The sequence below is a fragment of the Martes martes genome, assembly GCF_963455335.1.
Source record: "Martes martes genome assembly, chromosome: 18".
Lineage (NCBI taxonomy): Eukaryota > Metazoa > Chordata > Mammalia > Carnivora > Mustelidae > Martes > Martes martes.
The window spans coordinates 5519617-5547114 of record NC_137906.1 but is presented as its reverse complement, the minus strand read 5'-3'; the positions used below and the strand labels follow the sequence as shown (position 1 = coordinate 5547114).

General features: G+C 62.2%; 1 protein-coding gene across 1 annotated transcript in view; it reads left to right on the top strand.

The window, feature by feature from the left end:
• The window catches only part of GTF2IRD1 (GTF2I repeat domain containing 1), a gene marked incomplete at its 5' end in the record, with an annotated part of 99934 nt that overhangs the window by 20594 nt on the left and 51842 nt on the right, over positions 1 to 27498 (top strand). Inside the window, 8 exons of the mRNA XM_080830411.1 lie at positions 13137 to 13265; positions 15459 to 15600; positions 17771 to 17926; positions 19453 to 19636; positions 20067 to 20374; positions 21362 to 21451; positions 23014 to 23097; positions 27088 to 27271. Of these exons, the coding sequence (XP_080686537.1) occupies positions 13137 to 13265; positions 15459 to 15600; positions 17771 to 17926; positions 19453 to 19636; positions 20067 to 20374; positions 21362 to 21451; positions 23014 to 23097; positions 27088 to 27271 (1277 nt within the window). The remainder of the gene's footprint in view (positions 1 to 13136; positions 13266 to 15458; positions 15601 to 17770; positions 17927 to 19452; positions 19637 to 20066; positions 20375 to 21361; positions 21452 to 23013; positions 23098 to 27087; positions 27272 to 27498) is intronic.

Sequence of the window (27498 nt, the reverse complement as noted above, 5' to 3'; positions counted from 1 at the left end):
CGTGACTCCCTGCCAGGTGACTTGTGGAAGTCTCTCCTTCAAGAAACGTGCACACTCCTTCTTCAAAAGGTCTTGATAAATGGGCAGTTTCCCCTTGCAGACCTCCAGGGACGGGGAGCTCAGTGCCCACATGGCCGTCTGTTCTGCCCTCACCGGGGAGAGCCCTCCCCGCTGGGAAGTGTTTCCTTGGGTCGAACCAAAGCCCGTATCCCTGTGACTTCTTCTTCTTCTTTTTTTTTTAAGATTTTATTTATTTGACAAGAGATCACAAGTAGGCAGAGAGGCAGGCAGAGAGAGGAAGGGAAGCAGGCTCCCCGGTGAGCAGAGAGCCCGATGCGGGACTTGATCCCAGGACCCTGAGATCATGACCCGAGCCGAAGGCAGAGGCTTAACCCGCTGAGCCACCCAGGCGCCCCCCCCCCATGACTTCTGTCCTGTGACGCCTGTGAGCCTGGGGCTCGTGTGGGACTTCAGAGCCTGTCATGGGCTCAAGGCTTGGGGAGGCTATGCACATCCCCAGACCTAGTGTTGGGGGGTCCCATGATAACACTCAGTCATTGGCTGCTCTCACTTAGTTGGGGTAAAACACCCATCCCATCGGATTGACCATCACAACAGTCCTCACATGCCCAGTAGCATGAGATACATTGACGTTGCAATGCAAGCCATTTCCAGAACTTTCTCACCTGCCCGTACTCTCTCCCCAGTAGACACAAAGTCCCCCTCCCCCTCCCCCTGAGCCCCCGGCCCCCACCATGCTCCTTCCTGTCTGTGTGCATACGACTGCTCTAGGGACCTCCCGTAAGTGGAAATATACGCTAGCGGCCTTTCTGCCGTCGGCTCATCTTCCTCGGCATGGTGTCCTTAAGGTTCATCCATGTTGTAGAATATTCCAGAATTCCCTTCCTGCTTTAAAGTAATAATATTCTCGGGGGGCACCTGAGGGGTTCAGTCGGTTGAGCATCTGACTCTTGATTTCGGCTCAGGTCCTGGTCTCAGGGCCATGGGATCGAGCCCCGTGTTGGGTTCCACACTCAGCGTGGTATCTGCTTGTCTCCTCTCTCTGCTCCTCACCCTCCCTGAAATAAATTAATAAAATAAATATTCTGAATAATATTCTGTTGTATGTCTAGACCATATTTTCTTTTTTTTTGTTGTTTAAGATTTTATTTATTTATTTGACAGAGATCACAAGTAGGCAGAGAGGCAGGCAGAGAGAGAGGGGGAAGCAGGCTCCCCTGCTGAGCAGAGAGCCCAATGCGGGGCTCGATCCCAGGACCCTGAGATCATGACCTGAGCCGAAGGCAGAGGCTTAACGCCCTGAGCCACCCAGGCGCCCGAAGACCACATCTTCTATACCCATTCCTCTATCAGTGGACGTTGGGTGTCCTCCCACCTTTTGGTTATTGCAAACAACGCTGCAGTGAACACGGGTATAGAAATATCTCTTTGAAACTATTATTTTATTACCACCAACACTGCTATAAGATCTCCAGCTGGGAACGCTTCTGATAGGTCACCTCTTCTAGTCCTTACCCAGGGCCCGAGTCCATTCATTCAGCAGCCAGCTGAGACTTCTGGCCTCGAACGGTCTGTTTCAACTAATGTTATTTACCTGCCCCCCGACCAGTGCGCTGTGGTAGGTCTGTACTGTTGCCCTATTTTATAGATGACAAGAGCAAGGTTCAGGGAAATTAACAAGATATCTGGGTGTGGGTGGCCCAGCCCTGGGCACCTGCTCAGCCGTTCAGAGGGACCGACACCTGTCTTCTGGTGCTCTGTCCTGAGTGGTGACTTTGGTCCCTTCGGCCTAAAGGGGCAGCGGGCACTTGCTCCATGTGCAGGGGAGAAGAGGGTCACATGGGGGCCTGCTACAGACGCCTGGATTCTTGCCGTGGGAACCAAACGGGACCTGCGCTCTCTACCCATCAATTGGAAAGGGAATCTTTTTTTTAAGTTTTCACTTATTTGTCAGAGAGAGAGCACAAGCAGGGGGAGCGGCAGGCAGAGGCAGAGGGAGAGGGAGAAGCCAACTCCCCGCGGAGCAGAGAGCCCGATGCGGGGCGCCATCCCAGGACCCTGAGATCATGACCTGAGCCAAAGGCAGACGCTTAACTGAACCATGCAGGTGTCCCTGGAAAGGGAATCCTGGTCTGTTATAAAACAGACCAGGCCACAAAAGTAAATAGGTGACTTTATAACCAGTACATGCTGACTTCCTGGGACACTTTGTTTTTAACCTTTAAAAAAGTGCAGTGTCCAGTGTGGTGAGTTTTCACCTGCGTGGACAGCCACAGGGAAAAGAAACCTCCGTTAAATGTCGCTTAAGTGGGCCTGGCTCTTGATCTCGGGTTGTGAGTTCGAGCCCCACGTTGGGTTCAGAGATTACTTAAAATCTTTTTTAAAAAAAGAAGAAAAAGAAAAGGTGGCTTAACCAATGTGGACATTGACTGTCTGACCCGAAGCCCAGATTCCGAGTCATGAAGGGCCAGGTTCCTCCACGGGATGTCCTCCCCGTCACCTCCCGGGCGGGCTCCTCTTGTGGTCCCCACGTGGCTGCCATGGTTGAGGGAGCCCCAGGCAGAAGAGGGAGGACATCCCTGGTTTCAGTCACTTTTGAAGACCAAGGAGAACTTCCCTAGGAGCCCCTCGAGTCGGAGTAGCCAGGATTGGGTCATATGGTTCTCTTGAAAGCAACCCCAGGTAAGGGACCAGGATTGCCTGGATCTAAGCAGTAGAGAATCACCAAGATTCGCTGCCCCAGGCACCTGCCGTGAGATGCCAGGACACAGAGAGGGCTCTGTTAGCAGGGAGAAGGGACCAGGGCCGGGGATGGCGCTCAGGGTCCAGACTGCAGCCACCCTGCCTGGATCCTTCCCTGGCAGACAGAAGTGGAACTCGGGGCTTCGGTCCGGTGTCTTCCCTGCCAGCCGCCGTGATGGTGAACAGTGGGAGGGGACAGGAATTCAGGGCCCCGGGTGTCTCCATCCCCACTGGGGAGCCCCCGGGAGAGGAGAGGAAGTATCCAGTGGGGGGAGGGGGGCTGCTGGGGAGGAGAAAATTCTCCCACGGGGGAGAATTTTGTTTGTTCTCTCAAGCTTCTTTTTCCAGAAACACAAGCATATGGCGGCGGATGGTGCGGGGGCCGTGTTTGGGTGGTGTGTGCTTTTGCCTTTGCCTTTTGCGTGGTTGAGTGCATTTTTTTTTTTTTTTAAACGAGCTCTTGAGCCCAGCTGGTTCTTAGGGCACTGAGACTTGAATCAGAGGCGTCCCCCTGGCATCCGGAGCAATCCAGCCCTTTCCAGGGGTGGTTCTGGGGTTTCTGATGAGGAAGGGATCGGAGAACTTCCCTGCAGACCCAGGCCTGAGCTCTTGCGAGGTCTGAGCTGAGGAACGTGGGTCCAGGGGATTGAGGACGTGGACCGTGACTCGGGAGTGGGGGTGTGAGGCGTGACAGTGTCCAGGATTCATTTTCTGTAACAAATTGCAGAAACATGGTGCTTTAAAGCAACCAAAACTTACTCTCTCCGGTTCTGGAGGCCGGAACGCAGATCGGGGCCGCCGGCTCGACATCCAGGAGTCAGCAGAGCCGGGCGCCCTCCGGGGGCTGTCGGGGAGAATCCGCCTCCTCTTGCCTCTTCCGGCTCCTGTGGCCGCTGGCATCCTTTGGCTTGTGGCCGCGCCACGCCGCTCCCCAAGGCCGGCAGATTCTCTGCACTCTGCTTCACGTGACCTCCTCCTCCCGGCGTGTCAAACCCGTCCCCTTGCGAGGATCCGTGTGATGGCTTTCAGGGCCCCCCTTGATAATCCAGGATAATCCCTCCGTGTCACGGTCATTCATTCGGTCGCTGCCTCTGTGAAAGGGATTCTTTTCCATATAAGGTGACATTCAGAGGCTGTAGCGGTTAGGGCAGGAGTGTCTTCTCAGGGCCACTTTGGGGCCTCCCACGAGTCTCTAAGGGCAATTAGAGCAGCTGTTCTCAGACACGGGCTCGTATAGTACGTGCTGTCCAGGAAGACGAAGGTGCGTGGGGGTTCCGCTCCTCTGCCCGACCCAGCTGTGTCGGCGCTGGGGGGCCCTCCAGTGCACCCCAGCACCCACAGATGGGACACCCCAAATATCTTTGCAGGCTCTAGCCACCCTCCCAAACAGCTGCCCATTGGAGGTGCACCTGCTCGGCACAATCTGCCCCAGGCGTGTATCAGTCACCGATCGCCGTGTAACAAGTAGCCCCAGACTCAGAACTATGCAACAGCAGTCATTTCCTGCTTTAATCTCTCAGTTTGGGGCTTGGCTGGCCTCGGCCTGCTGGTTCTTGCTCAGGATCTCCTGCACGGGCCATCAGAAGATGGCTGGGGTTGGGGCTCTCTCAGAGACTTCTTCCTTGCTGGCCGCTGGCCCACGAAAGAGCTGGGTCTCCCCAGGCATCTCTAGATCCCTGCCCCCTGCCCCATCTATCACTGCGGCTTCGGGATCGCTGGACCGCTGATGTGTCAGCTCAGAGCTCCCATGCCGAGTGTCTCGGGGAGGGAATGAGAGGCCGGCAGGAGCCCACTGCCTTTTGGGGACCGGGCCTCGGAGGTCACGTGGTGGCGATGCCAGCGCTGTGTGTGGGTTAGAAGTGGGTTATGAAGGCCCGTGTTCAAGAGGGGGGAAACTGGATGCCTCCACTTGTGGGGAGATGTGTCCAGTAATTTGTTGTTGTACTGAGAGCCACAGGGGAGGACACACCAGAGAAGTGGACCCCGGGGGCCCAGAACGGGGATTTCTTTGCCCAATGGACCCCAGGGCCCTGAGCACCCAGGAGGTGTTCTGGGGGCAGATTCATGCTCTGAGTGGAGTGTGTCCTCGTGGGCCTGCAAACTGCTGTCCCTTGGGGGGGGCTGAGGGTGGGATGGAGCACGGACAGTCTCAGAATCTGACCTCGGTCTCTGTTGTCAGGGCTCAGGGATCTGCCCCAGCTCCCCTTCCAGCCTCCACGAGGACCCCATACCACTCCCTGCTGGCTGGGGCCTCAGGGCCTTTGCTAGTGCAGCTCCCTGTCCAGAATATCCCGTCCACCTCCCCCACCCGATTCTTTCAAACCTGCGTAAGCGGCCCCTCCCCACCGAACACCTTTGCTGGCCCGGCTCTGTGTACCCGACTGCTTCTTGGCGGGTCCGGGGGGCGCACAAGAGCTGGAAGTTTCATGGGGGCCCAGATGCCTCTGCGTCCTGGCAGAGGGAGAGTCGCAGGGCAGGAGGAAGGAGCTGTGGGTGTCTAGCCAAGGGGCAGCGGGCTGGCCAGGGGGGTCAGGATCAGAGGCACCAACGTGCCTGACACGTTGACACTAAGAGCAAGCCAGGAAAAGGGGAGGGTGTCTCTTACAATGGACATGGAGGTGTCGGCTTCCAGAAGCCAGAGGACAGGCGTGTCTAGAGCCCTGCAGGCTGGGGTGGGGGGCCCTTGAGGGAGGACAGTGAGGCCGGCGGCAGAGGCAGGTCAGCTGGACAGGACTGTGGTGTGTTTCCTGTTCGTCTGTGTGCCAGCAGGTTGTCTTGCCCGGGCTTGGGCTGGCATCTTCTCTGTGCGAAGTCTCTGTGAGGGTTCCCCCACACTCACGAGTGACCGTGCCTGGGGACTGGCCTCGGGAAGACTTGCACTGACCACAGTTGTGTATACACCTGTGCATGTGTGTGAACGTGTAAGCATGTTGGCTCACACTCATCTCTGGGTCAGAGATAGGCTTGTCGGGTACTACCCTCCCCCACCTGTGTCCCTTGCTCCATTCCGCAGAGGCCACCAAGCATCCACTCTAACGCTAGGATTGACACTGCAGAGCGAACCCTGGGCGAGTACTACCAAGCACTTCCCTTTGCTTACAGAGTGAAGGTTGTGAATCCGCAAGCCAGGTGTCTCTGCTGTCCCCCAGAAGCCACCTTTCCATGTGTGTCCCCCAGAGAACTCCTCTTCACCCTTCAAAGCCCATCTCCGTATCCATCAGCTCCGGGAAACCTGGTTTAGAGAACCCTGGTTTAGAGAACCCTGTTTCCCCAGAGCTAGAGAAACAGAAGATGCGAGGAACCTCTCTCCCTGGTGTCAGGCTCTGTAACTCAGACACGCTTCCCCGCTTATCCTCATTTCACGGTCTGATCATTCTCTGTGGACCGGCAGGGTCATCTGAGTCCTTTCCAAGTCTGCCTGGCCCGGGACAGGCTCCCCAGGAGGATTGGATAAACAGGTTGGGGTGAAGGGAGGCCCGGGAAGCCTCCTGCCTGAGACCTCCTGAGAGGTACCCCGGCCTCCGCTTCTGCGGAGCTCCCTGCCTGGGGACCAGGGCCCGGCCGACGGCCAGGTGGAGGTGTGCTCTCTCCCAGCGCAGCCCAGCTGGGTGGCCCATGAACACCCGGTGTAGCCCTCAGGGATCAACAAGTGTGCGGAAGGGAAGGAGGGAGGGAGGGGTGCCCCGACCCCTGCTACGCAGGGGGCGGAGCAGACCCAGCTCGTGGGTGGCTCCCAGCTCGCCCTTCCCTAGCATGCTGGTCCTAGGAGAGCTGGCGGCCTTGGGTTCATGGTTCGGTCCCAAAGCCGTGGGGACGAGGGACCCTCCCCAGCCTGGTGGGCCAGGCCACGCGCTGTCACTGTGGCGGGGGGGGGGGGCTGCTCTTGTTCTTTGTGGGTCGTGCACACGCTCTCCCCTTTCTCACCCATCCCCATGCCTTCCACCGTGGCGCTTGCCGTCTCGGACGCACGTACGGTCACACCTGCGCGCTCCATGGACACGCGCACAAATGCCCACTGACACGCCCGCCTCCTTAAGCACGTACGTGTCAGGCTTTAGTAGACGTGTGGGGGAGAGGGGGGCGGGCCCTGGATTCCCAGTGAGGTCCCTGGGCAGGAAAGGCACTCGCCAGGGGTGGCCCCGGGCTCGGGGGACAGGCCCGCTGCCCACAGGGTCTCCTGGGGTCTCCTGACCTGCACCCGCCTGGGCCCCATGGGCGAGGAAGCCAAGTGCTGGGCGGGCTACCCTTTCCCTGCCGGCCAGGCCAAGCCTGCTGATCGGTTGGCATCCCGGAGGGACCCCGGTTCGTCGGGGTGATCTGGGCTGAGATCCCACCTTTTCCACATGCTGGTTCGGGGGTTTACGGTTAGGGTGCTCGAGGCTCGAAGTCCTGCTCTGAAAAGTGAGGGTGGTTGGGGGGATTCGCCAGACATCGGGGTTCACCAGGCCTGGGTCCTTGGGAAACGGCCATGTCGTTCCCTCTTTCACTCACCTCTGCTGAGCCCCTGGCAGGGAGAGGGGCAGCCAGGTCCCTGGACGGCTGGCTGAGCCCACCTCCTTGGCACTTGCCGATTGAGGCCTGGGCCCTTTTGGGTCTCCTCTGCGTGTCACCCTGAGCCCCGGGACCCACGGTGTGGAGGACTGGCTCCTGGACTCCTGTCATCGAACGTCCAAGCTCTGCCTCAGTCTCTCCGCTGGCCTCCGGGGGTCTCACCACGCCCGGCCCTCGGCCGTGAGCCCCGTGCCTCAGAACGAGGAGTCTTGCCCTAAGTAGGAGCAAAAAGGCCTGGTTGTATCAGATGTCCCACCGGTCATCCTGCCGTTGTCACTCCCTTGGAACAGGAAGGTCCCGTGGGTCTTGGTTTCTTCACCCTTGGAGGGGCGAAGTCCCCTCCATCCTGCCCGCTCCCTGGACAGAGGTCCCAGCTGTCAGGGTGCTCATGAATGGGACAGTCGTGTCCAAGGGGACCCCGGTGGACAGCCGTGGTTGGTGGCCATGAGGCCCGCTCTTCAGCCTGGGAGAGGAGGAGGGAGCCGCCCGTAAAAGCAGGGCAAGGAGGGGAGGAGGGAGGAGGTTGAACCCTTGGATGAGGGACCAGCCAGGTGCTGGCGGGGAAGGGGAGTCTGAGATGGTCTGGGCCGACAGCTTCCTCTGCAGCCCCAGCTTTTTTCGCTCGCACCCCCGTCTCCCACCTCTGATCCCATCAGCCCCGTTCCCGTGTCCTGCTGGGCCACATGTCATTGGTAGGGATCAGGTACCCGCCAGGGCCAGCACCTGTCTCCCCAGGCATGCAGCCCATGGGCGGCAGAAAGGACAGGAACAGGGACACCCCCCGCTGAGCCTCCCAGCTGGCCTGGAGTGCCCAGTGTGCGGCATTTGGGATTCGAGACCCCAGCTGAGGTGCTGTCCAGGGTCGCTGGAGAGTGGGCTCTCTGGGCCTGGTCCCCATGGGTGCCTTCCCACTGGGGAACAGGTCTGCCCTGAGTCGGGGCCCTAGTGACTCAGACGGGCACACAAGCACTTGGCTAATCTTTGGCTCAGATACCGGGCTGGCCTCCAACTCTCGGCAGCCAGCAAGGCTGCCGCTGTCTGGGCAAGGAGTCCCCAGCCGGGGAGGTGGGGGGGAGGTGGGCTGCGGGCAGGAAGAGGAGAGCTGCTCGAAAACGGGAATCGGGATGCTGGGGCTGGACCCGTGCCCAGAGATCCTCCCAGCTGTGCCTGGCTGTGTGTCAGGCTCCCCCCCCGCCCCCGAACTTGAAGATACAGTGTCCCGGGCCCTGCCGCCGACCTGTCACCTCCGGGCTTCTAGGGGGCGGGGCCCAGGAAGCTGGGAGTTGGAGGCTGGTTCGGGCAGCGAGCAGGGGTACCTGCCTTCTTACTCACAGGTGCGGAGGGACGGGGCTGACGTCACACAGGAGGGTTCCCGCGGACCGGGGACCCGGCGTCTTCACCCGCTCCAGCTCTGCCTTTTAGTGCTTCGTGAAACAAGACCCTGGCCCACATCTGGTCTCCAGACAGGTCAAGAGAGTGGCATCCCCCCTCTTTCCTTGAGATCTCTGTGGAGAAGGAAGTCCTGTCCCTTCCCCCGGGAGCCAACCAGCCCGTCTCCCATGCTGGTGACCCACCCCAGACAGGTGTCCGCGGGCTCCGGTGCTGGGGTCCTGGGCCGCGCAGCGGGGCGCCCATCCAGGACCCCTGACCCAGCACCCTCCGTCGCTTTCAGTTCCTGGACTGTTCCTCCGTGATCCAAAAGCAGCCACACTTGCCATGTTGCACACTGCCTCTCTCTTTTTAAAAAAAAAATTTGTTTTTTGAGAGCCTTCCAAGCCCAAACTTGTCACTCTGCGTGTAGCTTGTGGCCGTCCCGGTTCCTGCCGCCCATCGCACCGGCTGGTTCCCCGAATATTTGTTGCGCATCCGTGAAAACCCGAGCAGGCGTTCAAGGCAGTGGGCGCCCCGTGACCCTGGCAGGCGGCACAGCCCCGGCCCCCCAGGGCTCCCATTCCTGCTGGGGACGTCGGGCGAGAAGCCTGTGAACCGGTCCCTTCGCACGGCAGCAGGTTCTGTGCGGAGGAGATGGGAAGCTGGCGTGCGGATTGGCCTGCCATGCGGTCGGGGATGGTGTGCCCGGGAGCCGTGATGGGGGCTGGGACAGCGGGGACGGCGGCGGCAGGAGGGGCAGGCCTGGGAGAGCCCGCTGCACGGGGGCACCGCAGTCATTGTGGCCAGAGAGGGGAGCCCGGGTGGCACGTGGGGGACAAGAGGGGAATGGAGCCAGAGCCCGGCGCAGAGGGGAGATGGACCAGAGAAGGCTGGTGGGCCCCACTCACCAGCACCTGTGCTGGGGAGCTGTCGTCTGGACTCTTCCAGGTAAGGGGCGTGAGACTGATGTGGCTGCTCTTGGCCGGAGGGGACTGTGGCGACAAGAGAAGGGCAGGGAGGCCCGGCCACGGCGTGAGCGAGCAAGGATGGTGGCCTGGATGGGGAGGTGGTCCTGGTGGTGACGAGAGGTGGGCAGATCTGGCTGCTTTCTGGAGCCGCACGAGCGGCGTTCTCCCCACATCGTTTTAGAAGCAGGGGAGAAGGGAGCCAGGGACGAGGCCTCGGTCGGAGCCCGAGCACCCAAGTGGCTGGCCGGGGAGGAGCCGGCCTGAGCGGGAACTAGGGGGGCCTGCTCCGGTCGAGAGGCCTCTTAGACATTGAAGAGGAGGAGGTGGTGGTCAAGGACGAGGAGAGAGAGAAAGCTAGAGTCACCAGCCTCCAGGTGACGTTAAGCCAAGAATTGGACGGGGAAGAGGAGAGGCCAGGATAGAACCGCAGCCGCCAGCAGTTGGGTTAGCGGTCAGTGTCGGCCGGGTTGGCAGTCAGTGTCGGCGGCCGGGTTGGCGGTCAGTGTCGGCGGCCGGGTTGGCGGTCAGTGTCGGCGGCCGGGTTGGCGGTCAGTGTCGGCGGTTGGGTTAGCGTTCAGTGCCAGCATTCAGGTTAGCGGTCAGTGTCGGCAGTTGGGTTAGCGGTCAGTGTCGGCGGTTGGGTTAGCGGTCAGTGTCGGCGGTTGGGTTAGCGGTCAGTGCCAGAGGTTGGGTTAGCGGTCAGTGCCGGCGGTCGGGTTGGCGGTCATTGCCGGCGGTTGGATGAGAGGTCAGTGTCGGCGGTTGGGTTGGCGGTCAGTGCCAGTGGTCGGGTTGGTGGTCAGCGCTGGCGGTGGGGTTGGCGATCAGTGCCAGCAGGGCGAGTGGCCGGGAGGTGGGAGGTAAACCAGGTGGGTGGCCCCCTGGCAGCCTCAGGAGAAACATCTGTCGGGGAGGAGAGGTTGCTTGCTACTTGCCTCCCGACCCTTGCAGGCCTGTCCACCCAGGAGCCCGAGGGCGGCTGGCAGTCCCTCCCGACCTATCCCCTGCTTCAGGAACCAGCTGCCTGTTCCCCGATGTGACGGTTCTGTGTCCTCCCCTGGGGGCCCCAGAGCAGGGCTTGGGTACCCCCGGCCTTGCCCAGGCCTGGCCTCTGGGCTGCGGTGCACGGGGGGGCTCCGGCCGTGGCTCCTGTCCTCACCGCCCTCCCCCTGCACCCCCACCGCCGGCCCCGGGGACGCTGTCCTGTTTGAGCTGTCCCCTCGCCTCCTGGTTTACTGCTCTCATCTTCCTGTTCTCTGTTCTGAATTGTTTGTTGGCTTTATTGGGTGGTTTTCTTCCCGGGCCCCGTGCTCTCGTGCCTCCGGCCACATGAAGCCTGCCCCTCTCCCAGAGGCCCCGGGCATTCGCAGGAGGGTCTGCTCCCTCCCGTTCCCCAAAGTGCACCCACCTTCCCCGGACACGGAACCCGCCTTCCCTCCCTCCCTCCGTCCTTCCCTGCCTGAGTCCCTCGTTCCTTCCTAAGTGGATTAGGACTCTGCAGGAAGGAGCCACCAGCTGTCTGGGGCCACCCGGAGGCCAGGGCTGTCTGGTGCCTGCAGCTTTGCCCTGATTCAATTTGGGCCAGGAGGCTGGTGGGCTGAGGTCTTTCTGGGAATGGCTCGAGGGGGTGGCCGGAGGGTGGGGAGGAGCCTTCGCGCGCCCCGGGCAGGCAAGCCTCGCAGCAGGTCACGTAGGGGACCCTCCAGTGGGTTTCAAACCACACAAGGCCTCAGGCTCTGGCCAGCGGCTGCCTGCGGCTCCCGTGAGGATGTCCCCGACGTGGCCTGTCACGCTCTCTGCGTCCCTTAATACTACGGACTTCAGACATAAAGTTGCATCCCGGTTGAAGAAATACATTTTGTAAACATTTCGGAGCGAACCCAATTCCCATGTTGGCCGACTGCTGACCGACCAGCTGTTAAAATCGATATTTATTCACAGCCAAATAGCAGACTCGGGCCAGACGGGAGGCGGGAGCCAGGCCCGACTGCGTTCCTAATGCCTCTGCACGTTCCCACAGCTGTAGCTGGGACATTCCTTACCTTGTCGTGTGTGATGCTCTCTGGCACTCATTCCGTATGGCCGGTCTCATGACTCACGGGTGGTCGTGCGCGGCGGGCCCTGAGCTGGACCCAGGGGAGTGGCAGAGCTTATGGTCCAGGCTGGGGGGTGCAGGCAGCTGCGGTGGTAGAAGACGCTCCGGCTTTGGCACCATCAGCCTGCCCGGTGACCCCGTCTGCAGGAAGCCCGGAGGCCAGGACCCCCAGGCTCCTTCTGAGGCCTGTGGCCCTGCTCCCTGCTTGTGCCCCTGACCTGGCCTGGGGTCCATGCACAGGGCATTAGGGGAGCCGAACCCCGAGAGGGCAACTGAGGGTCCCTGTCTTCACCCTCTGCCCTCCCCTTTGCTTGGATTGGCAGGAGGAAGGCTCTGGCACTGGGGCAGCCCCTGGGCCTGACCCCTGGGGTTCTGCTGGGGAGGGCCAGGACGGAACTGGAAGCAGGGGAGGGTGACCTTTGTGTCTCATCTCATGGGTGCACGGCCCGGGCCAGGTGGTGCCCGGGCAGTAGGCCTGTCCCCTGCCTGGGGGAGCCCTGACGTTGGGCCCCAGTCTGCGGGCATTCCAGCAAGGGGAGGGCGCACCTCTGTCCTCCAGGAGCCTCGTGACAGGGGGACAAAGTCCTGTCTTGGGGAAACCCTGTCCTGAGATGAAGTGGCCTCCATTGTCTTTCTGAACCTCTGAGACGGGCTCCTGGGCCTCAGGGCAGTGGCCTTGCCCACCATAGCCTGTTTGAAAGCTGTGACGGGGGAGCCTGGCGACAGGTGGGAGGCCAGCCAGGACCCTTGGCCCAGGCAGGGCGGGAAGGGGCAGGAGGAGGTGGGGCCGTCGAGGGCACCCTCCTAGCAGAGGTGACCTTTAAAAACTGAGTGGGCGGTCGGCACACGACAGAGGGGCCAGAAGACCACTCGGGTCACGGAGGGTGGGACCTCCCACAGCTGGGGAACCGTGAAGGACGTGGGTGTGCTTGGGGGGCCCGAGTGTGGGCTGCGAAGGGCGAGTTAGACAAGGCGCCGGAGTCCAGAGCTCACGTGGGGAGTAGGGAGCCATGGAGGGTGTGTGAGCGAGGGGGAGAGAGAGCCGTGGCCAGAGCGACGTGCAGGGGAGAGTTGGCAGTCGAGGTAGGCCAGGCAGACTGGCCATGGTACTGGGCTCAGCCCTGGAGTTGCAGATCTGGGGGACACGCCACGGGCCACACTCCCCGGCTGCCTGCCGCGTGCGCCCGTGCTTGTCCGGAGCTGTGTGCAGGCTTCTCCCCGTCTAGGGCTGCCGGGGGTCTAACGCCTTCATGCACGTGACCCCTCGGGGAAAGGGGGGCCAGCCCCTGATTCGTCCCACCTGGGACGGAGAGGCGGCCCTAGGGGTCTGGGGCCCTGGCGGGGTTGCGGGGAGCACCTGCCCACCTCCGCTTCCTCCTTCCATCCAGGTGACCATGGCCTTGTTGGGGAAGCGCTGCGACATTCCCGCCAACGGCTGCGGGCCCGACCGCTGGAGCTCGGCCTTTACCCGCAAGGACGAGATCATCACCAGCCTCGTGTCAGCGTTAGATTCCATGGTGAGTGCCCTGGTCTGCCCCGGACGGGTGGGAGTCCCGGCCTTTGTCAGCAGACGTGGGAGCTCGAGTCCCACCTCTCCCACCTCGGGGGACCTTCACTGTCCCCATCTGCCAACATGGGGGGCGGGGGGCAGCGAGAAGCTTGGGTGCGGCCAAGGATGTGAAAATGTAGCCCTGGAAATCAGCGCTGGCCCTGGTCCCGTGGTCCCCTGGTCCCCTCACCCCTCGTCCTCATTTCATCACCTTTTGCCATTCCGGTCCCATCCCTGGGAAGGTCCCAGGTCTCCGACCCCCAGCAGGGCCCCCCGAGGACAGGACCTGTGTGGTCAGTGACTCATGAGGAAGCTGTCACCCCCGATGTTACAGCGAGAGATGTAACGACATCTCAGGGCCAGGAGAGAGGAATGGGGCCTTGTAATCCCTTTGGCACCATTGCCTACGTACCGAAGCCGGTAGTGGTTTCTCCCGGATGAGGAAATGATAATGTCATTTTTACTGTAGCCTTTCCTTGGGGGAAGGTTCTGGGACAGTGGGTAGGCGGGTGTTGGAAGCTGTCTGGCGTCCGTTAGCTGCACCCCTGCCTGTTAGGATGGTGAAGTTGAGTTCAGAGAGGGCAGCACCTTGCCTGGAGTCACACAGCACGACCAGTTTTTTGTTTGTTTTTTTTTTTTTAAAGAGAAAAAGAAGGAGAGACAGAGGGCACGAGCAGGGGGGAGGGGCAGAGGGCAGAGGGAGAAGCAGGCTCCCCACCTAGGGGGAAGCCCGACACGGGGTTCCATCCCAGGACCAACCCCGAGATCATGACCTGAGCCACAGGCAGATGCTGAGCCCACCGAGCCGCCCAGGCGCCCCGACAGAACTTTTCCATCCTCCCAGAAAGTTCTGTTGGACTCGGTCCTCCAGAGGGTGATACAGAGGCTTCTCAGCGGAGCGATGCCCCCGTAGCTGACCTGTGGACAAGGCATGCTCCCCTCCCCTTGGGTCCCTTTCTGGGTTTCCTGAGGGACGCCCAGGGCAGCAATGACCCTCGCTCGGCAGCGACTAGACTCTGGCATCCTCTGGGGTTGGGGTGTGGGGCCAGACCCTCTTCCCGCCTTTCCTCCAAGCCCCGTTCTCTGTGCCTCCGGGGAGGCCGGTTCCCTGGGGAGTGACACACAGGGAGGGAGGGATCTCCTCCAGCTCCGATGGCCCTCCGGTGTGGGGAGCGACTGACTCTCTGTCTCCTTTGCTTGTGACGTTCTGCAGCACTGCCCCGGGGGAAGTGAGCGGCAGGTTTTTATTTTAATCTTAGCGGGAAATCACACACCCCCTCACTGTAGGAGATCCCAGGGGACAGGCCGGTCGGCTCTACGATGTTCCCGGCTTCCTCCGCACAGGGACTCTGGGCTGGAGCTAGGGAGCGTGATTATGGCCCAGAGAGGTTGAGGAACCTGTCCTAGGTCACACCGCAGCGGAACTAGGATGAGAAGCCAGACTTCCCGCCTGCCAGCCGAGCGCTACCAAATTCACATAAAACCCAGCACTTATGTGCTGAGTGCATGCTGGGAGCTTGGCAGGCAGAGAGCTTCTGCCGACAGGTCTGGAGGGCTGAAATGCTGGTGGTCTTGGTTGCAAGGCCCCCGTGTTCAGGCTTCCCATGCAGCAGGCCTGTCAACCCCTCGACTCGGGCTGCTGGAATGACCTCTCTGTTTGTGGACCCACATGCGATGCCCCGGGTTAGAGAATCCTTCCTGCCTGCCGGGCCTCGCTGAATCCCCACAACCAAGCCCACTGAAAGGGAGCTGGGCTGCTGGTCCCGGTTCTGCAGATCGGGCCCAGGGGGGGACGGACATGCGTCAGTCCCACAGCAAGAAGCGGCTGATGGGCGATTGAAACCTTTATCTGCCCGAGCCTTGGTTCTCCTGCCCCCACCCTTCTCATTTAGGACTTTGTGAATACGGAAGACAGGGTCGTGCCTGGGGCTGGGGCCGGTCCCAGGCAGGAAGCCCCCTTAGAGCTAGGAGGACCTGGAAGGAGGGAAAGGCGAGGCCCTGTGTCTTTGTTCTTCTCGGGGCTCCCTGACATGACTTCTCCCTTGACCTTGGGCAAGCTTTGGGGGTTGGGGGGCATTCAGTCCTTCCCCCTGCAGACTCCGACTGAGAACCGTGGCGGGGGGACCTCCCCCAGGCTCACACACCCTGCTCCCTCCCGCAGTGCTCAGCGCTGTCCAAGCTGAACGCAGAGGTGGCCTGTGTCGCCGTGCACGAGGAGAGCGCCTTCGTGGTGGGCACCGAGAAGGGGAGAATGTTCCTGAACGCACGGAAGGAGCTGCAGTCAGATTTCCTCAGGTTCTGCCGTGAGTACCCCGGGGCTCCATTGGGTGGGGCCTGCGGTCCCCGAGGGCGAGAGCTCTGGCGTGTCTCTGGGTCCCCAGAGCAATGCCAGGGTGCCCTGTGTCCGGGGCTGTGCAGGCTTCCCAATGGGGCATCATCGGGGCGTGACTCCTCCAGCAGCCCCTCGGCCCCTAGAGACCGGGTGACTCCAGCCCGGGGTGGGCCAGACCCAGACACGTCCATCTCTCGTTGACAGAAGGGGACACTGAGGCCCAGTGTTGCCCAGTTCCCGTGCGTCTCTGACGCAGTGCCCAAGTGTCCTTGTTCAACTGACACTTGTTGAGCCCCGGCTGTGTGCGGCCCGTGGTGGCTCTTGGGGACAAAGGGACTGAGGACACCGGTAGCACGAGCGGTTAGTGGTGATCAGTAGCGCTTTGGGCGAGGCCTTGTGCTCTGTTTGCTTCCCCAGCAGGTTCCGGAAGCCGCACTAGTGTACGAGGGAGAAACTGAGGCACAGTGAGCATTAGCCGCGTGCCCAGGGAGACAGAGCCCCCAAGTGACAAGTGACGGAGGCCAGGCTTCTGTTCTGAAACCTGTGCTCTTTCTGCCGCACTCCTTCAGAATCGGGGGGGGGGTGCGTACAGTGGGATCCTTCCCCACCCCCCACCCTACTGCCTGCCAGGAGCCCTGCCGGGGATGGGTTGGGGGGGGTCCTGGTCACTTGAAAAGGAGAGTGGCACTCAGAGCTGAGAGTCGGGAGCCCCGAAGCAGGGGGTCGCTCCGAAGTCTCCAACTCCTCAACGCTCTGCCGGGGCCTGTAGACCCGCGTAACCCAGCCCCTCCGTCTGCGTCACCCCTCCGGCACCCCTCACCCTGACCGCAGGCGGCACCGGGCTGAGTGCCAGCTTACCGGTACACGTTCTCCCCTCTGCCTCGTGCCCGCTATCCCCAGACCCGGGAGGCCCTCCCTCCTTTCCTTGGCCAGCAGATGTCTGGCCAGCCTCCGTGTCCACGTTCCTCCCGCCCGGGGCCCCTATCTGCATCCTCCACCCCTAGACGCCAACCCTCTCCCCACACCGCCCCAACCCCTGTGGTTACTCTCCACGCTGTGCCAGCTTCTCATGCCCTGAATTTCCATCCGTGCCCCTGGTGAGCGGGTCAGCTTCACTTTTTTGGTGGGTTAGGTCCTACAGGGTTCGGGGCTGTCCCCTGGGCTCTGTCCTGGTTCTGCCACCTGCCGGCTACTGGGCCTCAACCTCCTTGTCTGTGAAAGGGGAGGGCACCCAGGGTCTGGAGCCTAGATCAGGCATTTCAGGGAAGGCTGGCCCCCCAGCACCGGGCAGGTCATCACTGGGGTCCAGAGGTTTCCCCAGCCGCCCCAGCCCCACCCCGACTCAGCTCTGAGCCTGTCCCCTCTCCACGGGTGGGAGGGGACTGGCCCAGGGTAGAATAGACAGTGGCAGGGTTCTGTGGCCCCCAGTTTGCCAGGCAGGGGCCGGGGAAGGTGCACCTGGCTTCCCAAGCCCGGCAGAGCTACTATTTTTAGCCCCGGGAGCTCGGCTGGTTTATTTCAGGCTCCGCAGATCCCGGGAGGGAATCAGACTCCCGGCTGCGAGGGGGCCTCCAGGCCCCTGTCTCGTCCCCTTTCCCATGAAGTTTCCAGCATCTCCCTATCCAGGGGTCCACGGACACTCCCTGGCCCAGCCTGGCACGAACCTGCCTCTTTGTAGCCCCCTTGGCCTCCTGGTGGGGTCCCCATCATCTCCTCACGGGGCAGAGCAGCAGACTATTTAAGGCGGCGTCAGTGTCAGAGCACGGAAAGGGACGCGTGGAACCAGCAGTGGTTGAACCCCAGTTCTGAGCCGGGCCAGCTGGTCTTCTGTGAGAGCTGACACCCCGAGGCCCAGAGAGGGTAGGGACTTGCCCAAGGGCACACAGCGAGTTAGAGGTGACCAGGCTGAGACCCAAGCCCCCTGTTAGGCTCCAGGAACTCCCAGATGACCAGCCTGGGCCCTGGGCAGGGGTTGGGGCCGGGCCCGCTCACTCATCCCTCATCCATTTCTTCCTTCCTTCATTTCCACTCCACGTTGAGTGTCCGCCACAGGGTTCAGCACGGGGCAGGGACACCTCAGCTTGCCGGGCAGGGGGGAAAGACAGGTGCTCATCCTGGCCCGGCTGCTCTGTGTCCCACAGGCGGGGCCCCCTGGAAGGAGCCGGAGGCAGAGCAGCCCAAGAAGGTGTCGCGGGGCGAGGGTGGCGGCCGGAGCATCCCTCGGGCTTCTCTGGAGCATGGCTCGGACGTGTACCTTCTGCGCAAGATGGTAGAGGAGGTGTTTGATGTTCTTTATAGTAAGATCCTTCCTCATTCCATTTGGGGCCCCCAGGCGGGTGGGAGCCCCAGTCCCCGTCCCTCGGAGCAGGCCCCTCCCGGCCCCCTGCCGTCCACACCTCCCCGGGCCCGCCCTGGCCTGGTCTCGCCAGCTCCCTGCTGTACCCACCTGTCCTGTGACCAAGGGCATCTTCTGACCATGGCCTCGGGGGCTCCCCGTCACCCTCCCTGCCACAGCTGGGCTCTGCCCCACCCCCCAGCCCTGCCGCCCTGCCTCGCGAAGCCACTTCCCCATCCCTGGCCCGCTCCGGCTCCGTCTCACACCTCGCCTCTGCGCCGCTGTGCCTCCCGGGACTGCCTTCCCCTCGGTCCGGCAGACCCCGCATTGTTCCCTAAGGCTCAGCTCTGGGAAGCCCCTGCTGCTGGCTTCGCGCCCCCTTTCGGGACCCACTGTGTTCTGACCCCTCACCGGCCCAGTGCCCTCTGGGGCTAGGTGTTTGTTGAATGACTGGGTGAGCGCTAACTTAACTCGTTAGCCAAGTCCTTCCTCTGGGGGTTGGGGGAGGTGGGCAGGCCTGGCCTCCCTCCGAAGTGCCCAGTTGTGTAATCTCTGGTCCAGTGGTAGCCGTCATGGCCTCCCGGTGACCTTGGGCAGGTCCCTTTGGTCCCTAAGGGTCCCAGCTCTGGCTTTATTCCTTTTTGTACTGGAGCCTTTGGTTCTGTGGAGCACAGGTCTGAGCGATCTCCTGCTGTCAGGAGAAAGGGCAGGCCCAGGTGGGACGGAGGCCCAGAGGCCCTGGGCGGGCACGCTGGCCACCCCGGGAGGGGAGGGCTTGTCACATGTGGTTGGCTTTGCCAGCTACAGGGTTCGTGCCCTCAACCCTCCCCCTCCCCACACCCCTGCCCGCTCTGCCCTGCCCCTGCCCACCCCCGTGGCCCACCTCGGGCGGCATCTGAGGTGAATGGCCTCTTTCTGGCTCCGGGAGGGCTGCAGTGTGGGAGTGACAACAGGTGTTCCTGAGCCCCGGCCCCTTGGCTGTCCCTCCCCCTCAGTCCCCAGTGAGTCTCCCCTACACTCAGCCCTTCCTCATCCCTACCTGTCCGCTTCCCCTCTTTCTCAGGTTTTCTCTCCTCCCTCTCCTCCTCCCTTCTCCCTGCGGCTCTCCCCGCTGCGGTCTCCGTGCCGCCCTCCTTGCTCTCTGCCGGGTTTGTTCCTGAGCTCCCGCCCGCGGCCCTGAGCCCCGCTCTCCCCTCCACCCGGGTACCCAGAGAGGACCGGGAACCCCGGCCATGGCGGGGAGGGGGAGCCCCGGGCCTCAGGGCACCCAGAGGGGCCCGTCCCCAGCGCCCACCTGCCCCGCTTGGCCTGCGGGGTCTTGTTCTGTGTGAAGTTTGCAGGGAAGGGGCCCGTGGGGTCCAGTTTCCCAGGAATCCGGCGCCCCAGGGAGGGACTCCACATGGCCCCAGCTCCGGGGCACGCCTGGCCCCCACCCCGGCCTGGCTGCCCTCTCATACTAGACCCTCTCCTCGACCCCCTCCCCCACAGGCGAGGCCCTGGGAAGGGCCAGCGTGGTACCCCTGCCCTACGAGAGGCTGCTCAGGGAGCCGGGGCTGCTGGCCGTGCAGGGGCTGCCCGAGGGCCTGGCCTTCCGGAGGCCGGCCGACTATGACCCCAAGGCCCTCATGGCCATCCTGGAGCACAGCCACCGGATCCGCTTCAAACTCAAGAGGTGAGGGAGCGGTCAGCCTTGAAGTGGGCCCAGAGCCTGGTTGCTGGACCGTGAGGGCCAGCACGGGCGGTGGGGTGGGAGGTTGACCTGCTTCCATGCTGGCTTAGCCACCTGAGGCCACTTACCCCGTCACGGGAGGGGACTTCAGACACCCATGAGGGACCCCAGTTGGCAAACTCCCAGTCCGGCGATGGAGGTGAGGCAGACGCCCCGGGTGGGGGGTATGGGGGAGGTAGGGGCCGAGGGGCAGGGCCCAGCCCCTCCAGTGGCCCAGCCTTGTGCCCCTGGCCACATCACATCCCTGCCCCGGGTCTGCACCCCGCCTGTAGAATGGGGACCGGCTCCCCACGGTGAACCTCACAGGCCGTCCTGTTGTTCCGAGGGCCACCACGGGTCAGGGAAGCTGACCCGTGTCCTCTCCATCCCCCAGGCCGCTCGAGGAGGGCGGACGGGACTCGAAGGCCCTCGTGGAGCTGAACGGTGTCTCCCTGATAGCCAAGGGCTCTCGGGACTGCGGCCTGCACGGCCAAGCCCCCAAGGGGCCACCCCAGGACCTTCCCCCCACCGCCACCTCCTCCGTGGCCAGCTTCCTGTACAGCCCCGCACTCCCTAACCACACCACCAGAGAGCTCAAGCAGGAGGCGCCCGCCTGCCCACTTGCCCCCAGCGACCTGGGCCTTGGCCGGCCTGGGCCTGAGCCCAAGACCTCTGGGGCCCAGGACTTCCCCGACTGCTGTGGTAAGCTGCTGCCGGGACCCTGTGTCCGGGGGGTGGCACAGAGGTCACTCCTGCGGGGGGTGGGGTGGGGGAGACACCCTCCCTCGGCAGATGGGGGTGCTCAGGCCCCCCCCAGGAGGAAGGAGGCATGTCGGGACAAGGGGCTGAGACCAGGAGATGTGTGAGGGGCCCCTACAGAGGAGCCTATGGAGGGAGTAAACGGGCGACTCGGTCGCAAGCATTTAACAAGCACCTGGGACAGACCTGGCCTGGATTAGGGGTCCCGAAAGCATAAGAGAAGGGACAGCTGGGTGTGAGGAAGACTTCTGTTCAATCCTGGCTCCTCTGCTTAGTGGCCGTGCCGCACGGCAAATCTCTACCTCCCTGAGCCTCTGTTTCCTCGGCCTTAAAGTCGAGATGCCAGCAGGACCCCTCCCAAGGTTATTAATCGTGGTCAAATGACAGGGCACATTAGAAATGCACATTCCCAGGCCCTGCCGGCGTCCTGCTAGATCTGAAGCTTTGGGGGCAGCTGGGGGCCCAAGCGTCTGTGTATTTAAATCTGCCAAGTGGCTCCAACGGGTGCTCGGGCTTGACCGCTGCTGTGTTAAGGCACAGCCCAGTGCTTGGTACATAGTAGGTGCTTATACGTTGCACTTACTGTTAGGAGAAGGAGAAAAAAGGACTTCCGTCCCCTCCTCCTCACCCCCGGCCAAACGGTGAGTTGAGCAGCGGGATGGGACTTACACGCCTAAACTGGGGTCCCCGCCTGTTGTCGGGCGTCCTGACTCTGGCCTCCCTGATCTGTCGTTCGGACAGCAGACTCTGCCGAAGAATGTCTCGGGCCTCCGGGCAGGGAACTTGCCTTGAGTTTACGACCCTAGGTCAGAGCTCTGAGGTCTCCTTGATAGATGAGACTGTTACCCCGGAATCAGCATCTTTGCACCCAGGCCAGATTGGGGCAGGGGGGCCCCCCTCGAACCTGTGCCTTTCCTCTCCCTTGTCCAGGACAGAAGCCCCCCGGGCCTGGTGGTCCTCTTATCCAGAACGTCCATGCCTCGAAGCGCATCCTCTTCTCCATCGTCCACGACAAGTCAGGTAGGGTGGTGCCCACAGCAGTGCCGTGACCAGAGCGGGGGTCCGGGGCTGAGGGTGCTGCTTCCCGAAATGGAGATGTGTCCTCTGGGCCTTTGCGAGAGAAGGGAGGGACGGCTCTGCACCAGGGGCTTGGGAGTGAAACCAGAGTGTAACAGTTAGGTGTTGCTGTGTAACAAACTGCCCCAGGACTTAGCTTAAACCATCAGGCGTTTACACGTTGTAGTTTGGGCAGGTCTGGAATTCGGGAACAGCTTAGCTGGGCGCTTCTGGCTTAGGATTTCTGTGCCACGAGGTTGGACTCGGGGTGCCGGCAGCGGCTGCTGAAGGCCATCTGAACTCCACCTCCTGAAGACGGGAGGACCACAGAACTATGTGGACAGGTTTTACAAGTACCACCCCGTTATTTGGGATTCGTGGATAGGGATGAAGCGAGATTGTCCAGCAGTGACACATGGTGGGGGTCTCGGCCTCACCTTCCATGAGAGGCTCTTTAAGAAGATGTCACCCCCTGAGATCAGAATGGAGACCCCCACGGCCCCACACGGGGTCCATCCCTGGCGCAGTAGCATCACGGGAGGCCGTAGTGGGCGAGGGGTACCAGCCGCGTGCTGGGTGCTCGCTGGGTGATCTCAGGCGAAATGCTCAGCCTCTCTGAGCCTGGTTTTCCGGCCTGAGAGGTGGGAATACTGTCTGTGCTTCAAAGCCGCCATGAGGGATGAACTGGGATGTAATATATAAAGTATTCAAGACAGATAAGCCCTTAACAAATTAAAGATGGGGGACGCCTGGGTGGCTCAGTCAGTGAGTGAAATGTCTGCCTTCGGCTCAGGTCATGATCTCCGGGTCCTGGGATTGAGCCCCGCATCGGGCTCCCTGCTCAGCGGGGACCCTGCTCCCCCCTCTGCCTGCCGCTCCCCCTGCTTGTGCTCGCTCTCTGACAGATAAATAAAATCTCTTAAAAAATGAAAATAATAAATAAATTAAAGGGGGCATTTATAATGGTGTTACAATGAACCAAATGATGGTTCTAGTTATTAATAGTAAACGGAGGCAGAGGCTTTGTGTCTGGGGAAGAGACCAGCAGAGCTGAGGGTTTGAGGGAGGCCACGGGGCCAAGGCCAGGGAAGACCCCGGATGTGCAAGCCCTGAGCGTTAGTGCCTTTGAGGGCAGGACTGGGCGACTCCTCTCAGGGAGCACACCCTCAGCCCCCCTGCCCGTGTGGGGCAGGGGACACCCAGGAGGGACAGGCTGAGCCCGCATCGTATGCACCGACCCCGGGGGCCGACAGAGGCAAGAGAAGACGGCGGCGGGGGGGCGGCGCGGAGGCCCTCAGCCTCCTGGATCTGGGCAGGGTCGCCTACCAGAGGAGGCTGGGTGTCTGAGGTGGCAGTGAACAGAAGAGCTCAGCCCCTCTGTGGGACTCTGGGGGCCTCCAGGGTGGCCGTCTCCGGGGCCCGATCCCTGCTAGGAGGGTCCCGTGGGGGAGGGGAGGGGGAGGCAGCGGGGGCCGCGGCGTCCGCGCCCGGACCCGCCCTCACTCGTACCTCCTGTGTTTTGATAGAGAAGTGGGACGCCTTCATAAAGGAAACCGAGGACATCAACACGCTCCGGGAGTGCGTGCAGATCCTGTTCAACAGCAGATATGGTGAGTGGGCGGCGCGGCCCGCCGTGTGGCCCCCGGCAGCGTGTTGAGCATCTCATTACGTGGCAATCACTCGTGTTCCCTAACATGACAGCGGGAGCCATATGCTGGTACCGGCGTCTGGGGAGGGGGCGGTTGTGTCAATATTTCCCTTCTAGACTTTTCCAGGGGGCGGGACTGATGGCAGAGCCCCAAGCTGGACTCACCTGCAGGTCGCGGGTGGGGGGGTGAGGGGGGTGTGACACCCTGCAGGGGAGACCCAGGAGAGTGGCCGTGGCCTCACACTCGCAGGTCCCCCGTAGACTGCGCCGTTCCCTGCCCCCCTTGCCTTTGTGCCGGGGCCCCCTTGCCTGGCGTGCCCTTTGCACGTTCGGGGAGCAGACTGCCACTGGTTCCTCGAGACTCAGCCCGCGCCGTGGGGCTCCCAGAGCCCCAGTGGGCTCTTCCCTGTACGTGTCCCGCGTTTGACATGCCTCGTCTGTGTCTTCCTGCGTCGGCGCCGGCCCCTCGTGTGTCCCCAGCACCCAGGACAGCGCCCGGCTCCGAGCGCCTGTCAGCCCTCTCTGCCCGTGGGGCGAAGGGAGGGCAGGGACGGGTGCCACCCAGGCCTGCCAGCGGAGAGGAGGGGCAGGGACCCTGGGAGCTCCCTGAACACGCATGGTCTGGGAGAGCACTGTGCTGGGAGTCCACACCCGCTTGCCCCAGGCGACCAAGAGGAGTCGGCTGCCTCCCCCTCTAGCCTTGGCCTCCTCACCTGAAGCAGAAAGGACAGGGTGGGGCTCTCCCCTCTCTTCCTTCTCTCTCCTTCCGTCTTTCTCTCCTCTCTCCTCCTCTTCCTCCCTCCCCTCCTGCCTTGCTAAAGGAAAACCCTCTCTCTAATACTTCTGACACCCGAAGAGGGCGTTTTCCACGGCAAGCAGTGCTCTGTCTGGGTGTCCTCTACAGTTCAGTCACGACGCTGACCTCCCAGAGTGACGCAGAGCCTGCAGGTTAAGGACTCAGTCCCACAAGATGACCCCAGGGCACTTGCACTGCTGTCCCACTTGGCTCCACATCCACGGTTCGCACGACACTCACACCCCACTCCCAGGTTCAGACGGTCTGCTGGAACAGCAGCTAGAACCCGGACACGCTTTATCTGTCCTTAGCAGTTTATTATAAAGGATACAGATGAGCAGGGAGATGACGGGACACGTAGGGTGAGGTCCAGAAGGGTCTCGAGCACCGGAGCTTCTGTCCTGGGGGGGTTTGGGGTGCACCCTCCTGGCACAGGGGCCAACCAACCCAGAAGCTCTCTGAAGCCCCTCGTTTAGGGTTTTTACAGAGGTCCCATTAAATAGGCAGGATTGATTAAAATACCTCCCCCCCCCCGATTAGCTCAGTCTTTGCCCCTCCTAGGAGGTAGAGGATGAGGCCGGAAGTGCCCACTCTCATCAGGTGGTTGGTTGCCCCGGCAACTGGTCCCCATCCGGAGGGCGCTGGGGGCCCGCCCCTCCTTATCATAAATTCTGGTGGGTTGAAGGGGGCTTATTAGGAAAAACAGGCTCTCTCCTCGGTCCTGTCACTCAAGGAAACAACCGGGGGTTTGGGAACGCTGAAGACCATGCGACTTCTTAGGTCACCTGTCACACCTGCCCCCTCCCCTCTTTTCTCTTCTCACGCATTTACTGATTCGCTCACTTATCAGTCACGAATTTTAAACGCTCCGCTCCCTACCTTGTGCCAGGCCCCGAGGCCGCCGCTGTTCTCAAGGTGCTTGGCAGGTGTCTGGAGAGGTGTCTACGGGTGTGTGCAGCCGCATGCAGTAGGACGGAGTAGTGTACAGTAATACGCAGGGGTGGGGGCCCTCGGAAAGACAGGGCAGCTCAGAAGAAAGCGAGGTCTCCCCAGGCTTGAGGAGTCAGGGATGGCTTCCTGGAGGAGGTGCCCTTTGAGCCGCCGTGGGGCTTTGGCAAGCTGCGCCTTCTGGGTTGGGTGGGGCTGAGCAGGATGTAGGCTCCGGAGGCCTAGTGAGGAGTCTGGGATAGGCTGAGCACCTTTGATTACCTTTGATGTGGTCTCTCCAGGGACCCACTCCTCCCCTCCTCCTCTCGTCTAGGCAGGTGCGAGCTGGATGGGAATCTGGGGAGGGCTGCCTCCGGCTGCCTTGGGAGCATTCTGCCCCGGCCAAATTGGCACAGCAGCCGCCAGCCTTCCTGCCTATTGTGTACTCTGGATGCGTCCAGAACGCTGAGCCTTTCGCCATGCCAGCCCCGGCCTCGCCCCGTCCCCATCCAGGGAGGAGCACTGCACTTGGAGCGGCTGAGGCCTTGCCCCTTCCTGGGCCAGAGCTCCCCCTGCAGCCGTGCTGGGGAGAAGGAAGTTCCCCAGGAGGCCTGGGGACGTCCCCGGGGGTGAGGACCTCGTGTGGCAGCCTGCGGCGTCCCGCAGACCCTAGACTAACGGATCCTGCTCCCAGATCTGCCCTTCTGGTCACCAGCTCTGGGTGAAGGGGCCAGCAGTGGGGCTGGGGGTGCAGCGGGGGGGAAAAACAGGGAAGAAACGGGGGATCCGCCGCCTTCAGGAGGCCTCCAGAACCCTGTCACCTGGGAGGAGGTTGAGACCACGCGGGGCAGAGGCTCCCGCCTGGCGGCTGTGACTTCACCTTCCCAGGGAGCAGAGGCTGGGGGTCGGGCGGGGTCACCTTCTGTCCACCGGGCGTCCTTGCGGCCGAAGAGGCAGGCCCAGCAAGTGACATGAGCCCGAGTGGAGACGAGAGCACGCAGACTCACCGGAGCCGTCGCTCGCCGGCTAGGGCTGGGGCTGGGGGGGTGAGGGGGGAGACGTGGTTTGACAGCTGTTGAGATTTCGAGGGTTTAATTTGACAACGAGCTAAGTGTGGCTTCACAGTAGGATCCGGCTGCCAAAGCCGCCGACGCAGACCTGGCTGCATCAACAGGAAAACAGTCTTGACGGCGCGCCAGGGAGGGCCCTGGGCAGCTCTGCCCCGTCCCGGCCAGGGTGTGGCCGCGGGGGAGGCCAGCTCGGGGCTGGCACTCGCTGGGACACAGGCAAAGCGCCGTGTGGCCAGAGAAGCAAGGCCAGGATGGGGAGGGGCCCGGGGATGCGGGACCCTTGTGGGAATCGGGAGGGACGAGGCAGGGGGAAACCTGGCCGTGTCTGGAAGGAAGAAAGGAACGAGTCACCACTTTCTAAGCCCGGATTCTGTCTACACTGCCGTTGGCAAGGTTGTCAGTGTCTCGTTTCTGTCCGTGATGAGTGAGAGGAAAGCCAGACACCTCCCTGGAGGAAAGAGCACATCTGGGGGGCCGGAGGGCTCCTGCCGAGAAGCTTCCTTCAGCCTTTTTTTCGCTCATGCGGTGCAGGGAGCAGCTAGCCTGTGTCCCATCCTGTCTGGATCCCAGGCGTGGAGCAGTGACCGCCCCCTGCTCCCGTGGAGCTGACTTCCAGACAGTGGACGAGCGTACAGATGATTATGTTTATGGTGTTGGGTCACAATAAAATGGGGGATAGAAAACAGAGCAGGGTACGCCAGAGAGATAGAAGGGCTATTGCCGGCTGATGAGGGGCCATTGGAGGGGATGCTTGAATGGGGAAGGGGAGGAAGAGAAGTGAATGGTGAGCTGGGAGAAGAGCGTCTCAGTAGCCGGAAATGCATGTGCAAAGGCCCTGGGACAGGTGTGTGTCTGGCCTGTTAGGGAAGCAACAGGGAGGCTGGAGAGACCAGGGTGAGCTGAGGGGTGAAAGGAGGGACCTCAGGTCAGAGGTGATGGCGTCCCGGCCACATGGGGCCTCACAAGCCCAGGTGGGACTCTGGCTGTCGCTGAGGGGGGTGGGAGCCTGTGGGCAGTTTCCAAGAGGAAGCGACGTGCTGCTGCATGGCCGGCTCCGTGCAGGGGAGGGGGCGGGGGAAGGGCACGGAGCCCGCGGCCCCGGGGCCCCGCATGTCCCGCCGCTTCCGTCCCGCGCTCAGCCTTGCCGTTGCCCTTCCAGCGGAAGCCCTGGGCCTGGACCACATGGTCCCCGTCCCCTACAGGAAGATCGCCTGCGACCCGGAGGCTGTGGAGATCGTGGGCATCCCAGACAAGATCCCCTTTAAGCGCCCCTGCACCTACGGGGTCCCCAAGCTGAAGCGGATCCTGGAGGAGCGACACAGCATCCACTTCGTCATTAAGAGGTACGGGGTAGGGGGCGGGGCCCGAGCTTGGGGTGCCGGGGTGTCTGGGTGGGGGGACGACAGGGGTGAGGAGGGGGCAGGGGCCCCCAGGAGGCGATACCTGCACAGGGCTGGAGTGAAGGGGTTCGGACCCAGCCAACAGAACAGGTGGGTCTGGGAGGGGGCGTCCGGCTCCTTAACCTGGCAGCTGTGCGGGGTCCCCCCACTTCCTGGCCCCTTCTGAGGCC